The sequence below is a fragment of the Castor canadensis genome, chromosome 7 (assembly GCF_047511655.1).
Source record: "Castor canadensis chromosome 7, mCasCan1.hap1v2, whole genome shotgun sequence".
Classification (NCBI taxonomy): Eukaryota; Metazoa; Chordata; class Mammalia; order Rodentia; family Castoridae; genus Castor; species Castor canadensis.
The window spans coordinates 158,456,302-158,474,322 of NC_133392.1; the positions used below are offsets into that span (position 1 = coordinate 158,456,302).

Consider the following 18,021-nt stretch of genomic DNA (forward strand, 5'->3'; position numbering starts at 1 on the left):
AGTCTTCTTGTTTATAAAATAAACTTCCTGAACTTATTAATCCATGGTTCTCTGCTAAAACAAAAAAGATCAGAGTCACAGGGTGGGGCCAGTGTTCCAAGTTTTGAAAAAGCTCAACAAATTTGTAGCCAGGACCAAGAGCCTCTACAAGTGCCACACACATAACATAATAACCTTCCTGACAATGGTGGTAGTGAACTATTGGAGTCAGCAACATCATCATATGAGGTCTTTACTAAGCTAGTGGCTATTATGTTAAAATTGTTTCTTGCTGATGAACAGCAAGCACCTGATGGCACACGCCAGTTCTGCAAAATCCTAGGGGTAGTCTGGGACAGTGTAGTTAACCTACCTAGGCACTGGTGTTCTTATGTGCAAAATGGAGTTGTACCCCAACCACCTCCTGGATAAACTGAATGATTACAACATATGGAAAGCACTGGGAACAACTTTAGACATGCAGGATTGTAATGAGGTCTCTTCCTACTTACTCAAGAGGACACTGAAGCCTCGTATAGCTAAGGCAAACTTCTCAGCAGTTCAATACCCTCACTTCTTGAATGCTAGCTAGACAATTTAACCAATTAAAAGAGAGTAAGACTAACCAGGCAAAAGGTGGGTCTCTTTCCTTGTCTCCATAGTCAAAAATAGCGTTTAAAAAAAAAAAAAAAAAAGGCAGCTCTTCTCAAACTGAACTTTTCCTTCCTAAAAGATTAGGAAGCCAGGTTTCAATTTACCCATCAACCTGTATCTGTTTTAGAGGCACTTAATTACCATGAACTATGCAGTCCCCTCTAAGCCTCCTAGAGTCTCAACGTCAGTGTGAGAAGACTAAGAGGATGGGGAGTGGGGGTGTTAAGGTGTCATCTTGTGCAAGGTGTGTGTCCCGCTCACAGTGTGCAGGTTTGCCCACACTGCATGCCATCACTGCTCTATGGACCTTCATACATCAACTCCCCTAAAACTCACCATGATCCTTTGAGAGGAGGTGCTATTATTATCATCCCCAATTTAAAGAGGAGGAAACTCAGGCACAGAGAGCTTAGGTAATGTGTTGCAGTCAGGCCACTTGCAAGAGGCCGAGGTGGGATTCGAACCACAGCAGCCTGGCTCCAGAGCCATGGTCCTGGCCCTTCACCACGGGGTGCACTACCACTGCCTCTTGGCACAGTCATAGGATGAGGTTCAGTTTCAAAAGCACCTTTCTTCTGAGTTCCCAGTGTGTTTCATTTATCCTCCCAACAACCCTAAAAAGCAAGTAGGAGACATACAGTATCTGCATTGCACACATGATAAAAATGGAGCAGCATCAATTAAATGTCTTAAAAACTCCTGATCAGCCAAATACTAGTTCACTGTGTTCACACCAAAATTAAAGGCTTTTAAAGTCTTCTGTTTGAGTGCTTTAGTATTGGGTAACTCCTTTAGCATGTACCAAGAGCATACCCAATGACCTTGCTAGTCTAAAGCAAATTTTCTAACTTTCATAAGAGGGGTTTCTCAGTAAATCACAATTATAAAAACAATATCCAGGTGACTTACAACTTACCGGAAGTCTTAAATACTAACCAAATAACCAATGTTCATTGAAAATAAATAATAAATTTATTCATATGCTAGCTCTCTTAGAAAAATTAGTTTATCTTAAAATGTATTAAGCAGAGTACTTTAAAGAAAAATCTAATTGGCCTAATCACAAAATAAAACATGACAGTGAAAACATTCCTCTTCTGTATCTATTAATGTCTCTTCAGCTTTTATTACACTTATAAGTAGTGTTTGACTCTGGGGAGCCTAGCCAACTGACTCTGTCAACAGGGAGCTTGTGACTCTCCAGGGGACAATCAGCTCATCCCTCAGCAAAAGGAGTGGAGCCAACAAGCAGTCTCCGTCCCCTACAGCCTTGTGGTCCTATGAACTGAGTCATTCCTTTGGTTCTTGAAGGATATGGCATCAAAGAAACAAATAAAGGACACAGTTGAGAGAGAGAGAAAAAAAAAAAGTCTTTTGAGATTTGGAAAACATTTCTGCACAACTGCAGAATGCACTGCAATTTAAAAAAAAAAAACCTTAAAACTCAAGGTTCCACAAGGAAGTTGCTCCCAAATGTTGGCACATTTATAATCAGAGGAGCTTTATAATCATAGGATGCTATACCTATGTATATTTCTCCACTCTGTTATTCTACAATTCTGTGAAAAGAAAAAGATACCCAAAAGGCCAAAGGTGCCTTTTCAGGTATGCAGGTATAACAAGCAAAAATAAGCTACAAGCTTGAAATGTTCACAAGAGTTTCGATCGACAATGAACAGCTCACCATGACTAATTTTAATTTGTGGTTCTAATGAATGATATAAACTTTTATAGGTATCAACAAAGCTCAGAGAAGACCTAAATCCATTTCAGTGCTCATTTAGCAGCTTCAGCTGTGTGCAATTAAAACACTGGCATTAAATGTTAGAGAATAAAATAATGAGACACTTGAAAAATAATCTGTGCTTCACTGGGTCATGCTAAGAGATTTCACTTTTTAAAAAAAACAAAACATGGTTTTTTAGGAACATCTTGGCAGTTCAAAGAATTAACTCAAAAGTTTGATTTCTGATTTTGGTTTGTTTTGCTCTTAAGAATTTTATGAAAAGAATACAATAGAAATGCATTATTGAAAAAACAATCATGAAATAATAACAAATGGCATAAATCAATTTGGTACAGGGACCACCAGAGTGGACCAGGTTTCAGCAAAAACAAAAGCACATTTTTGATCATGTTAAAACTGTTGCTTTTCTTTACGCTTCAACGACATAAAATATTAAAGGCAGGGGAAAGGTGAATTTTGGTAATGAGACAACTTTGTATTCTCCTAGTTCTTAAACTAAATTAAAAGTCTAAGCTTTTTCTCTCAATTGTAATGAGAATACAAAATATAATCTGAAGATGTGAATGTGGCAGCTAGGACTAGTAAGCTCAAGTTGCAGCTAACTATGGTGACAGTAAGGTATGAGCACATGTGTGTCAGTTTCAAGAAAGGAGATTACATGGGGTGTTCTAGGTGTGTGTGTGTGTGTGTGTGAGTTTTATGTGAACATCAGCTAATTCATAGCTTTTGCAAAACGTAGATAGAAAAGGGCATATCCTGTATGGGGAAATGTACTCATTAAACTTAAGTTTTAAAAGGATGAAAACACAGATTACACTTTATTTTTAAAAACTGAAATGAATTTCAATACAGAAAATGAAGACAGCATTTTGCAAGTTTATCACTCAAAGGGGTATCTCTATTTGAGGAAATCAGTGTGCTACACTTTGAGAGATGAAATGTTACAGCTTGTACACCAAAATTAAAAAATGAAATTAAATTAAAAAATGAAATGGTTACCAAGGTAATGCAGGTCAGGGGATCAAAGGTGAAGGGTCACACATTATTAAAAAGAAATCCAAAAGGACGGCTGCATCATGATCTCTGCAAAACAAAGGAGCTCCAGTAAGTACAACTGATATCTCTGAGGACTGTAAATCAAGCTCTTGAAAAGAAGGCTCCACTGTAAATGAACACGCTCATTCCTGAATCCGTAGAGAGCCATTTTTACTTAGGTACAAAACCAAATTTTAGTTACCTGTTACCAACAAATATTTTTATAAACATTTAATCAGTCATATTAAAATGCAAAATATCTCCAGTTGAAAGCAGTTGAGAAGTACTGGTATTTCAGTTGGAGCCCACACCCTGTTTTCTGGAAATGACAGTGTTTGATAAGTTGCCAACATATCAGAAATCTAATTTGGTCACAGCATGGTGAGCTTTTTGCCTCTCCTCAAGGAATGAGTTCCAAAATTGAGTTTTTGCAAATTTCTTTCATTTGAAGTAGCTGCATAAAATTTCCATTATTGGAACATTTAGTATAACAATGTTCTGCAAGACAGCAATAAAGTGAATCATGATAAAATAAACTGTGTAACTATATCTATTAAGAACTGTTCTCACATTCAACTTTCACTGCACAGGGGGGAAAAAGACATTTTAAGCAAAATAACTTGCTAGTTCTACTGGAATTAGATAAGAGTTAATAGGAGCTTGACAGAGGAGTAACCACAAACGGAAAAAGGTATCATGCCTTACTTCTTCAACAAATATTACTATTTACTCATTCTCCCCATTAACAAACTAAGTTATGGTTTTTTTTAAAAGAATAGAAAGAGGTGAGGTTTCATTTTGAAAAAGTTATTTAACCTTGCAGCAGCAGTTACAGTGATAATTTCAAGTTTCCCTAGCAAATGACCAGCATCATACTATAATCATCTCTGGAAAGAGTATCTTTCCTAAAGATAGTGTGACCAAGCTACATTCCCTGATTTCAGGACCCAAACTCCTTATGCTTACTAGATGCAGATTCTAGACAGCAACAGACGCAACGGCCTGCTACCTGTGAAAGGGGAGCACAACTGGCAAAAAGGAACATGGTTTTTCTCCTTTATGAATTCCAGCTCCACCTCCTCCACTCTCCCACTTCAGTTGTACTCCACAGTACTGAACACTTGATCTAACTTTGTTAAAATCAAGTTCCCCAAATAAATATTAAAATATACGCAACTGTCCAAAAGGATTTCATTATTTAAAGGAAAAGGGTATTCTTTCTAGTGGTTTATGGCAATCAATAAATAAATAGACTATAAATGCCAGATTTTTGTTCCCTCTGATTAGGTTTTGTTCAAATAACTTGCAAAGCTTCATGCACTGACTAGAAGTGTATTAGTGCCTGAAGGCCACATTGCTAAAAACATGATTTTTTTTCCTTTAAGTTGTACAGTTACTGAAAAGTAAACCAGCATTCCATTTTTGGAATGCTCATCTCACACAGAGTCTGTCATATATATGTACTTGTTGCTGGGAGGCATGCAAGCAATTTTAAAAGCTACAGAAGGAATCGATACCCCATCAAAACAGTACACGTGTCTAGTAGCATCATTTAGACTATTTCAGTATGTTTGTCACAAAAAGCAAAAAGGCAGCAGTGTAATGTTAGTCAAATATTGTTTTCCTAAAATATTTTGTACTAAAAAAAAGCAATGGTCAGGCGCAGTGGCTCACAACTGTAATCCTAGCTATTTGAGAGGTAGAGATCAGGAGGATCACAGTTCACAGTCAGCATGAGCAAAATCAAAATAGTTCACAAGACCCCACGACAACCAATATAAAGTTGGATGTGGTAGTATGTGCCTGACATCTGAGCTATGTAGGAAGCCTAAATAGGAGGATGGCAGTCCAGGTTGGCCTGGGCATAAATACAAGACCCTATTGAAAAATAACTAAAGCAAAAAGGACTTTGGGCTTGGCTCAAATGGTACAGTGCCTGCCCGGCAAGCACAACACACTGAGTTCACCAACGCCACCCCCAGCATTACTACCCCCCCCCCAAAAAAAACCTATTCAGATCAAATATCTCTATGTATCACTTTAAAAATGTATTTATTAAGTGACCTCTTCCTGACAATAAGATGAAATAATTCTAGATGTTTTTAAAAAGTCATCTAAGTCATTCTCACATTCACCAACTCAATAAAAAAAAGCTACACCCCAAATTTTCTGCCAGTTTATTAATCCCTCCCAGAAGTTTCACAGACTACCAGAATGCAATCTCCAAGTCCTCAGGAATTGCTCTTTAGTACCTAATATTACAACCAACCTAACGCCCACAAATAATTCCATGGAAAGGAAGTCAATCTCCTCATGTAAAATGGAAATGCTTTAGGTCATTTTTTAAAAATCAGTTGGGTGCAGTGGCTCAGCCAGAAATCCCAGCCACTTAGGAGGTGGAGATCAGGAAGACTGTAGTTCAAGGACAGCCCGAGCAAAAAATTAGCAAGATCCCATTTCAATCAACAAGCCAGTTGTAGTGGTGCGCATCTGTGGCCCCAGATACACGGGAAGCCATAAGTAAGTAGGTAGGCAGATAGGAGGATCATAGTCCAGGCCAGCTCCAGGAAAAACTGCATGACCCTATCTAAAAAAAAAAAAACGCAAAGAGTCTGGAGGCATAGCTCAATTGGCACAAGGCTGTGAGTTCAAACGCCAGTATCGCCAAAAAAGAAAATATCAATGAAGGATTTTAGTTAATCTTTTCCAAATCAGTTTGCTATTTGGGAAGGAGAAGTCAAAGACTGCCAAGAGATTACTATAGTCCTCACAGTCCAGAATCTTGGAAATAATTTAGTAAGTAAAAAAAGGCTAGAAGCCATTAAGGGGCAAACACAACCCTAGGAAGAACTGACTCACTTTAACAATAGTGAAGAGTACATTCTCAGAGTCCAATCCATTTGTTGCAACTGGAGTGTGGAATTCACATACATTTTCCCACAGAAACAACGCTGTAAACACCAGTTCTGGTTGCTACCTGTCTATTTAGCCTCAAAAGTAGTATACTTTGAATTCTCTGAGGTTATCAGACCTAACTACCTTTCCCTACCACCTTCAAGGGGCCAATCCTAGCCCTCAGTGGATTCAATGCCTCCTAGCCCTATCCCAGGCCCAACAGCAGTAGGTTTCAAGAACCAAAATCATCCACGTTCCTTTCTCCCCAGAAGCCCACCTTTCTTCAGTCACTGAGGATTATGAATGGCTGAAATGGTACAGGAACAAACTTGAGTACTGTACCAAAGCCCCAACTGAAGAGGCTTATAAAGGGTACCAGAAGGCAGGTCAACCTCGGGTAGACTTACTCAAATTACAATTTGTCTCTTCTGGGACTAGTAACTGAATTAAACAGAAAATGCTTAAAAATCTTAACCAATCCCCAAAACCTCATAGATGTAACTAGCATACAGGCTGAACCTGGAAATGACTCTCTACCACCACATTTGTGGGTGAGGTGTCTGAAGGAAGCAGTGCACCAAGAGTCTTTCACAGAGCTCTGAGTTGTCATGGCCCATAAGAGTGGATTTCTCCAGGGGATTCTCTCTCACAGTAAACTCTAACTATCTGGACAACATTCTGCTAGGATACATCTCCCAATAAACTCAATCTGTACTACCCATTACAAATCTTTCTTCTTCTCTTTGTCAAGAAGGAGCATCTATAAAGCACAAGAAACCAGTTTAGCTTTCAAATAAACAGAGAACAAAGAATACCACTTCTATGAAGGCTAAATCATGACAGAAATGCAGCCATTTTTACATCAAGCATATCAAAATAAAATAAATGAAAGAACTGGAAAGAAATTCAGAGTCAGAAACACAAGAGACAGCTGAAGAAATCCATTATAAGAGAACCCTAGACATTTTACTAACTTTACAAAATGGCTATTAACATTATAGAATGGCTTTCTGCAACAGAAGCTAACCTCAGCAAGTATATTCAGCAATTAAAGAAATGCCCAGTCAAAAGCTGATTACAGTGATAGGCAAAATTTATTATTTTTAATCTATAAATATAAACAAATCAGCATGCCATTCTATAAAACATGAAATGCACTTCAGCTAAATATATCCTTCAGTTAAGTGGGCATTATATTTCTATTACCATTTCATGTTAAGATTTATGTTAGTTTTTCTAGCATGACAGAAATGCCATCCATTAAAAAAACCAAAGAAAAAGAGAAGTATCTGGTTGTCATGGTTGTGGCTCATCCACTGTGGTCTAACAGAGGTGTCTTTCTTTCACCATCTCTACCAATTTTCCAATCTTTTTAGAAAATACACTTTCAAGATGGTCTAAGATATGTGTCATTTTCTCAAAACTTTCTATAAATAATATAAATAATACAGCAACCTATGCCTACAATCATTGTATCATTTCACTATATTCCTCAAAAAAAAAAAAAGTATCAAAGCTAGTCATACTGACACATACTTGTCATCCCAGCACTTGGGAGGCTGAGGCAGCAGGATCACAAGTTCCAGGCCAGCCCTGACTACACACCAAGACTAAGAAACAAAGAAAAGAGAGAAAGGAAAAGATAAGAAACAAAAGCTAAAAGCTGTAAGTCAAACACCTTCCTACCTACTATTTTATCCTCAACAATGTAACCTTTTTCCCCAATGGCTTCCAAGATTTCCCAAAAAGGTGAAAACAGTGGGAGGAAGGAAACATTTGAAGGGCACATATGCTCATTATCGTAACATGAAGATGGTCATGTGATATCTTATGTTCACTTATGATACATAAACAAGACTGCAATTTAATAAAGGCAAATACCACATGTTCTCACTTATATGTGGAAGCTAAGAAGGTGACCTCATAGAAAGAGAGAGTAAGAGTGGCTACAAGCCTGAGAAGGATATGGGAGACAGGACAGTTTAACAGTATGATAGGACTTCTAATATTCTGTAATATACTAGGATGACCACGGTGGGCAACAATTATCTATTTCAAAACAGCTAGTAGACCTGGTCCTCCTTAGTAATATTTATATTCTCTCTTCAAGAAAATTAGAGATAAGGGCAAAACAGTATCTGCTTGGAAGCGAGGGGGTGGGGGCGAGAGGGAGGGGGTTGGGAGGGAGGGGGGAGTAATGACCCAATCATTGTATGCACGTATGAATAAAGGAAATTAAAAAAAAAAAGACACATTGCCAAAAAAAAAAAAAACAGCTAGTAGAGAGGATTTTGAATATTCCCAACACAAAGAAAAATTTTAAAAGTCTGAGTTAACAGATAATGCAAATAACCCTGATTTGATCACTATACATTGTATAGATGTATTGAAAGGTCACACTGTACTCCATAAATATGTACAGTTACTATGTGCCAATTAAAAACGTACTTTTGAAAAGAATGTACAATTTATTACATGCCAAATATTCCTCAATAAAGCTGTGTGAGGGTGAGAAAGGTGAAAGGTGCACAAGGTAGGGATCTGCCCTCACACAACCAGGCTGTGGCTACCCGTGCAGAGAACGCCAAGAGGGAGCTGCTGTCCCTGAGCTGTTTGCTGTCTTCCTATTAGCTAAGATTAAAAAAGAGAATCTTAACAGATTAAAAAAAAGAATCTTCACAAGTAAAATAAATACACAATAAACACATAAATACCACGCACTTAAAATATTTGGTATTGATTACTTTTATATTGGTCATACACCGGAAATTACCCTATTTTCTAAATCAAAAATCAAGGAATACTTTGACAAGATTCTCTTAGAAAAAACAATTTTTAATGAACTTTAGACACACTCCATGCTGTGTAAATGACAAGCTAATTCACAAAATATTAAGTTTTTTCTACAGGTTGGCCTACCATGTCTGTAAAATAAAGCCAACCTTGTCAGGTCAAGACCCACTGCTTTCTAGGGCTACCTCATATGGGGGAAAAGGATGACAAAATATATACTAAATTCCCCCAAATACAAATTTACAAGAAAGGAAACAAATTCACCCACTGTTGATTTTATTCCCATGTTACCTTTAAACTTACTAGCCATGTTACCTAAGAGCTCACTGAATTACTCTACTGGCTTCCTATGAGTCAGTCTGGATCACTAAGACTTCTATTCACTGATTCTCAAACTTCAGATTGAAAAAATTAAAATCCCCTATCTAAACCTTATCACTTGTAAAAAATAGTTTCCTTGCTCTATCACACAAGGAAGTTACAATTCCAAACATCAAAGAAGTGGCTAGGGAATCCCACGCTTGAAGAACCCCCCAGGTGAGACGGGTCAGAAGATCAAAAAGCCTGCCAAGGTGGAGCCAATCTGATTCAACCTCATCCTCCAGTCCCCACACAGATACAGGGGGATGGGGGGAAGCAGTCATAGGTATCAAAGTTGCTAAAATGCAAATCTAAAAACAAATTCAATTGGATAACAGCTATGATAGCCCTTCCCCAAGACTTAAAAAATTTTAAATGCCAAGAGATGCCTAAAGTCTTTAAAACCCAAACAAACCCAAACCCACTGAAAGCTGGGATAGTTACAGGAAATTTTAAAAAGTCCTTTTTGGACTGGTGTAGTGGTTCAAGGTATAGGCCTGAGTTAAGTCCCCAGTACCATAATAAATAAATAAACAAAAAAAATAAAATAAAATAAAAATAAAAAATAAAAAAGTCCTTTTTAGGCTTTAAAAATCACATGTAGTTGAACCTGGTTTTAAACAATACCTGTACATCTTACTCCTTCTACGACCTGTAACATATTATTTACTTTCTCAATTAAGCCTTACTTTCTTCACTTATAACATAAAAATATCCTCCCTACCTTAGAGGGTTGCCATGAGAATTAAGTAAAACAATTAATGTAAGCTGCACAGCATAGTGATCAGAATCTAAAAAGCAATAAACATTAACTCTATGATTACTATGCTGATCAGCTTACATCCCTTTCCTTACCTGACTCCACAGTTTACAAGGGAGATAATTCTGTCTCCATCTGTAGATGTGTAATGTTAAGTTCAAGGCTATAAATCTTAAACCTGGTACAGCTAGAATTCAAACTTCATTAGTCTCGATCTGTCCTCCTCCACAACACAAGCACTAAAGGGTCAGTCTTATAAGGTTCCCCCCAGTCCCCAACAGGCTCACACAAACTCCGATCCCCACCCTGCACAGGGCTCAGGTACAGAGAGACTCCCAATTCATTTTTACTGAATGAGAGAATGAATGAAGGGACAAATACTTCAAGATCGACTACTGAACCTCTCACAGCACCTTACACAATGCATTTAAAAGGACACACGTGGTATTTAAATCAGTGGACTAAGGGAAAGAAATCAAGAATTTCTTTGCATGCTAAAAATGACATGACTGTTTTCTGAAAAAATGCACCCATTTAACAAATATTTATCAAGCACCTACTCTAGAGCAGACTTCAGGACCAGGGAACAAGGATGTATACACAGCGAAGAGTGAACTACCTTAGCAATCAAGGTGTGATTCAGACACAGAACAAACAACTTCCAGCATCACAGGTATCTGAAGAAGTGTAGGATCTGTGGGAACTGATGGTGAGGATACCTCATCCATCCTGCAAGGGGTTTGGGAAGTGTTCCCTGAAGAAATAAATGTAATAGTTAAGCTGAGATCTGGAGGAAAACAGGGTGGAGCGTGACTATAGCTCTAAGGAGGAAAGCACTGTACATGCAGCTTACAGTGCTGAAAGAATTCAGGGCATGAAACCAGTGGCTAGACCACAAAATGGCAAGAAGGACCAGGCAAGAGGCTGGAGAGGGGACAAACCACATTACACAGGCCTGTAGAGTGTGCCAAGAGGCAGAGGTAACATCTAAATAAAATGGGAGTCACTGCTCCCAGTGAGGAAAAGAGATTTGAGGAAAGAGATTTCTAAAGACCACTGTGGCGTCTAGGTGGACACTGGGCTGGGAAGAGATCAAAATAGAGCAGGCACATGGGGTTGAGAGCTCCAAAGCAGTCTGGGCACAGGTCACTGTGACCTGAGTACCTGGAAGGCTAAAGTGCCTCTTACTGAGACAAGGGACACAGAAGAGGAAACCCCCCTCCTCTCGGACATGTTTCAGGTCCTACGGCAGAGATATTGAGAAGGTAGTTCTGCTATGGAGCTCAGTAGTGGTGGCTGTAAAGAGTTATATGAACGAATGAAAAATTAATTAATTAATTTTTTTAAAAAAAGTTATTTGAACAGAATGGAAATTTATTTGGGAAAAAGAACCTGCAGAAATTGGTTTAGATCCAATATAGATTAAAAAGGGGGAAAGTGTCAAAATGACCCCCAAAGGGGGGGGGGAAACGCTAACTTTATAGTGAAGAAACCAAACAGTACCTTGGTCAGGTGATCAAGGTTAATCATCAGTAATAAGTCTTGTTGAGAGCAGGCTCCCTTGATATAATGTGATGAGAATGGTTCTTTTCTTCTGTGGTCTTCCTCTCCCCCAATCCCCCCCTCCAAAAAAATGTAACCCCAGTCTACTATGAGCAAAACAGCAGACAAACTCAAATTGAAGAACACCATATAAAATACTTTACCTGTCAAGGTCAATAACAACAAGGAAAGTCTAAGAAACCATCAGTTTAATAGAGCCTAAAAAGATATGACAACTGGATATAATGTAACATCCTGAATAGAATTCTCAGAAAGCAAAAAACATTAGGGGAAAACTAAGGAAATCTGAATGAAATGTGGAGATCAGTTTATGATAATGTACTGTTCATTGGTAGTGATAAGTGAACTATAGTAAACTGGGTATAAGGTACACCAAACTCTGTAATATGCTTACAACTTTTCTATAGCTCTAAAACGTTCCTAAAATTAAAAGGTTTGTTTTAAAACTGACCCCAGGATTTGACTTGAGCATCTGTTGTTGTTTTTGTTTTATTGATGGTACTCAGGGCCTCATGCTTGCTAGTCAGGCACTCTGCCACTTGAGCCACACCGCCAAGCCTTTGGATAATTTATTTGAAATTTGCTAAGAGAACAGATCTTAAGGGTCCTCAACTACCCCAAAACATACAGAATATGTATGCTATAGCATGTACTATTAGTCATCACACAATATACACATGTATCAAACCATGTATATAAATCTTGAACATATATAAATTTTATTTATGAATTAAACCTCATAAAGCTGGGGGGGCAGAGGGATATGTTGCCATACCTTTCAAAATAAAGCACTGTGATTCTTTTCTTCTCCTCAGACAGGGTCTCACAATGTAGCCCAGGCTGGCTTGGAACTTGTGATCCTCCTGCCTCATTCTCCCAAGTGCTGGGAGCACAGGCTCAAGGTACCATGCCCAGCAAAATTATATGATTCATATGGTCCACATTCTTGTCACCTCTATTCCTTATTTTTCACAACAAAAAAAGGTTATCTTTTTTTTTTTTTTTGAGAGAGACAGACAGACAGACATTGCCTTGGTCTAATTCCTGAGAAATATTCACATTTAATGGTCACAGAGAAGGTCTAGGGTCCAATCCTGAGGAAATTACACTTTCAAACATCAGGCAAAGGACAGCAGGAAGAAGCATCCAATACATGAGAGAAAACCAGGAATAAGCACCAATCCAGGAGCTGGGGAAGGTGGAGAGGCATAGTTGAATATGCCAGAGATATCATAAAACAAACACCGAAGGATCCTTATAGTTAACAGTTTTGAGATAGCTCAGTAATCTAAGAAAGAAGGCTCCACAGAATGAGAGCTAAATTCAACTGGAGTTGAGTAAAAACTGAAAAAACTAGGGAAAAAGAAAGCTCAAGAAGTCTGACTTTCTTATCTGCACACCCTTGTTCATAGCAGCATTAATCAAAATATCAAGAACAGAAGTAGTCCAAGTATTCATCAGTGAATGAACAGATAAACAAAAGGTAGTCTCTACATAAAGTGATCTTATTCAGCCTTAAATTCTAACACATGCTACAACGTGGAGAAACTTTAAGGACATTACACTAAATGAAAGAGACCAGTCACAAGAAGAAGAAAAAAATGGTATAACTCCACTTTATGGGGTTCCTAGAGTAATCAAACTCATAGACAGGAGAATGGAGGTTGTCAGGGACTCAGGGGAGGACAGTGGGGGCAGAGATTCAGCTTGGGAAAATAAAAGTTCTGGTGATAGTTGTACTTCACTGTGACAGTACTTAACACTACTAAGCTATATATATAAAAAGTTATGACAGTAAATTGTATTATGTATATTTTAATCACAACTTTCTTAATTTTTAGAAAAATCTGGCTCTCCAGATATTAAATCAACATCAAGCTGTCATGGCCTACAATGAAAAAGTTGAAAGCAGGAGAATATAACCTCAGAGTAGGGCTTCTAAAACATTTCCCAGAACAATGCACGTGGGTTATGGGTCATGCCCTACAAGGAGAATAAGGCCACCTAGACTTGACCAAAGATACCCACAGCAGCAGGCCCTACAAAAACCTTTATTTTGATGTGTTCCAAGATGTGAGAAAAGCTAGGAAATGACTAGAGAAGATTATTTCAACTCTATCCTCAATGGCAAAAACAGTTGGTCTAATTAGTTTTCCTCACCAACCCACATCTTCTAAAAGATGATGTGCTCTTCACTCACTGAAACTAGTAACAGAGACCACCCATACAAATAAATGTCTACTGCCAAGGTAACACTCCATTTTTTGACGCATATTTAAGAAGAGAACAGAAGTGGCAATTTCCTCTTTTAGTATGTGAAAAAGAAAAATAAAATAAAATCACCATGTAAGGAAAGAAAAAACAATGTGAAACTAATGTAGGCACAGAATAAACTGATTGCCAAACAGAGAATCCAAAAAAAAGAACTCTGCAACTGTGAAAATTTAGCACATGGTTAATGGAGGGTTTCAAGTCGGTAGGGAAGGATCAATCACTCAATAGTAAGTAATCAGTTTGGGAGGAAAATAAAATTTATATTTTAAAGGATAAAATGTGAAAACAAAAAAGAAAATCTAGAGAGAATAGCTAATAATTAATGTGGAAAAGACTTTCCTAAGTTTGCTATCACAGCCAGAAATATTCCAAGTTTGGGTGCATTGTTCACAGAACTGGTCTGAGGACATAAATGCGTTAAGAAAATTAAGATGAAATACAGGTGCCTAACAGAAGAAACATCATACATACATATTTCTTAAAGAAAAACACAAAGAAATTAGAAAGAGGATGAAAAACTTACTTTTAAAGAAGACAATTTTAAAAAGTAACATCAACATAACATAAATATAAACGTCAAAATGAGCTAAATAACAGGAATAAACAAAGAAATGCAAATTAAAAGGAGACATGGGCACAGTGATACACGTCTGTGTTCTCAGCATTCAGGAAGCTGAAGCAGAAATGATTTTAAGTTTGAGGCCAGCTTGGATTATACAGAAAGACCCTGTCTTAAAAATAAGGGGGAGGAGGAGGGGGGAGTTGGGAGGCAGACATAAGTTGCTCACTTACTGGCCTGAGAAAGAGCGTAACACACAGGGTTTGGGGAAACGGACACTCATACTCGGCTGAGTAGTCAACTATGGTACAGCACTTCCAAAGGGTACATGGCCAATGTTTATCTTTCAACAAGCACATCTGTCCTAAGAAAATAACTAAACAAGTCTAGAGAAGTATACAAAAATATGCAAATGATCAAGAAGCAGTTTGAGGCCAACCTAGGTTATACAACAAGTTTCAGCCCAGGCTGGCTAATTAGTGAGACCCAGTCTCAAAAAGCCACACCTCGATTCCAAGATGGCGGCTAGAGGGAGGAAGCAGAAAGTGTGCCTCCTAAAGAAAAATCTTGGAGACACACTGGAGATACACCTTACAGGAAAAACCACCCAGAAGAGGCAAAACTTTGACTCCTCCACACCTCCAGACTGCGCATAGCATCTCCACTTCATGTTAAACGGAGAAACCAGTAGGGCTCCAGCTCCACTGCCAGACGCCAGCACCCAGACGGCTTGGGAAGGCACGGACCACAAGCTTACACTTGATTAGTTCACTCTCTCTCCCTGCTTATATCTTTGAAACTTTTTTGTTGTTTGTTTTTTTTTCTACTTGTTTGTATTTCCCTTTTTCTTTAACTTCTTCGCTTTCCATCTCCTCTCGCTTCTACTCTAAATATCACCATTGTTATTATTACAAACTGGAAAATACTTAATTGCACACAGTATAGGCACAATAACAACACCAAGGGCAATGACAGGAAGACAGAAAAACAGGGAAACCAGTTTCCCCACAGCAAAAAAATAGTACAGGAACCAGGGGGGAATGAAGAAAACAGATACTCAGATCCAGACTCCAACAAAATGAAGATAAACTATGCCAAAGAACCCAATGAAGCCCACAAGAACAATCTAAAAGAAGAAATACTGCAGGTAATCAATGAGAATTTTACAGAGATGATACTGGATATGGTCAACCAAAATGTACAGGAGACACTCAAGAAATTCCAAGACAACAAAAATAGAGAATTTGAAAAAGCACAAGAAGAAATAAAAGAAACCATAGAAGCACTGTATAAACACCAAACTTAAACAAAGAACATGATTAATAAAGAGATAAATGAACTCAGGACAAAAATAGACAACATTAAAGAGGAAGGGACTCAGGATATGGAAAACCTCAGAAAAAAGAAGGAAACAGAACTGCAAAACAAAATGGAGGGCCAATCCAGCAGATTAGAACAAACAGAAGACAGAATCTCAGAACTCGAAGATGAAATGGTAATTAAAGGTAAGAAATATTAAACAACTCAAGACCTGTGAAAAGAAAATGCAAGAACTCACCAACTCCATCAAAAGACCAAACCTGAGAATCATGGGCACTGAAGAAGGAGAAGAGGTGCAAGCAAAGGGAATGCATAATATATTCAACAATATAATATTATTGTTAGAGAAATCTAGAAATAGAAATAGAAATCTAGAAATAGAGAAATCTATTCTCATACAGATGCAAAGGGCCTCCAGAACAACAAACAGACCAGATCAAAATAGAACTACCCCATGGCATATCATCATTAAAACAACTACAGAAACAAGGGAAAAGAATATTGAAGGCTATAAGAGAGAAAAAACGAATAGCATACAAAGGTAAACCCATCAAAATCACAACAGACTTCTCAGTAGAAACATTAAAAGCAAGAAGAGCATGGGGTGAGATCATCCGGGCACTGAATGAAAATAACTTCAACCCCAGGATACTCTACCCAGCAAAAGTATCATTCAAAATAGACGGAGCAATAAAAATCTTCCATGATAAACAGAAACTAACATAATATGTGACCACAAAGCCACCACTACAAAAGATTCTGCAAGGGATTCTGCACACAGAAACTGAAATCCAACATAACCATAAAAGGGCAGGCAGCGCCAAACTACAGGAAAAGAAAAAGGTAAAAAGTAGAGAGTAACCTCAACTTAGGTACACACAATCAAACCTTCAAACAACTAAGACAACTAAATGACAGGAATACCACATACCTATCAGTACTAACATTTAATGTTAATGGACTTAATTCCCCCATCAAAAGGCACCGTTTGACTAAATGGATTAAAAAGGAATATCCAACAATTTGTTGCTTATAGGAGACCCACCGACAGAAATAAGCACAGGCTTAGAATGAAAGGCTGGAAGAAGATCTACAAAGCCAATGGCCCCCGAAAACAGGCAGGAGTAGCAATACTTATCTTTGACAAAGTAGACTTGAAACCTACAATGGTCAAATGAGATAAAGAAGGACATTCCATACTAATAAAAGGGGAACAAGACCAAAAGGAAATAACAATTATCAACCTATATGCACCCAATTTCATCAAACATACTCTGAAGGACCTAAAAGCATATATTAACTCCAACACAGTGGTTGTGGGAGACTTTAATACCCCACTTTCATCAACAGATAGGTCATCGAAAGAAAAAAATCAATAAAGAAATCCTAGATCTAAAATATACAATAGATCAAATGGACCTACTTGATGTCTACAGAACATTTCATCCAACTTCTACACAATATACATTCTTCTCAGCAGCCCAAGGAAGCATCTCCAAAATACATCATATCCTAGGGCACAAAGCAAGCCTCAGCAAATATAAGAAAATAGAAACTATACCGTGCATTCTATCTGATCACAATGCAATAAAACTAGAACTCAACAACAAAAGTAAGGACAAAAAACATGCAAACAGCTGGAAACTGAATAACTCATTACTTAATGAACAATGGATCATCGATGAAATAAAAGAGGAAATTAAAAAGTTACTGGAAGTCAATGAAAATGAAAACACAACCTACCAGAACCTATGGGACACAACAAAGGCCTTCCTGAGAGGAAAGTTTATAGCCGTGAGTGCATATATTAAAAAGACTGAAAGATCCCAAATCAATGACCTAATGATACATCTCAAACTCCTAGAAAAACAACAAGCAAATCCCAAAACAAAAGGAAAGAGAGAAATAATAAAAATAAGAGCTGAAATCAATGAAATAGAAACCAAAAAAACCATACAAAGAATCAATGAAACAAAAAGTTGGTTCTTTGAAAAAATAAACAAGATCGACAGACCCCTGGCAAACCTGACTAAAACGAGGAGAGAAAAAACCCAAATTAATAGAATCAGGAATGCAAAAGGG

At 37.8% G+C, this 18,021-nt stretch overlaps 1 protein-coding gene across 24 annotated transcripts in view; it reads right to left on the reverse strand.

Annotated features, from left to right (window-relative positions):
- Positions 1–18,021, reverse strand: part of Camta1 (calmodulin binding transcription activator 1) — an 826,483-nt gene that overhangs the window by 737,400 nt on the left and 71,062 nt on the right. For 4 of the 24 annotated variants that reach the window (XR_012450138.1, XR_012450139.1, XM_074081457.1 and 1 more), the window contains 2 exons: positions 3,380–3,463; positions 970–1,247 (listed from right to left, as the gene is read on the reverse strand). The exons of 18 other annotated variants lie outside the window; for them this stretch is intronic. Coding sequence is in view for 2 of the 6 variants with exons in the window: in XM_074081457.1 (XP_073937558.1) it covers positions 970–972 (3 nt within the window). In the remaining 4 variants the exon portion in view is untranslated. The remainder of the gene's footprint in view (positions 1–969; positions 1,248–3,379; positions 3,464–18,021) is intronic. 2 more of the 24 variants (XR_012450140.1, XM_074081459.1) reach the window with 1 other exon arrangement.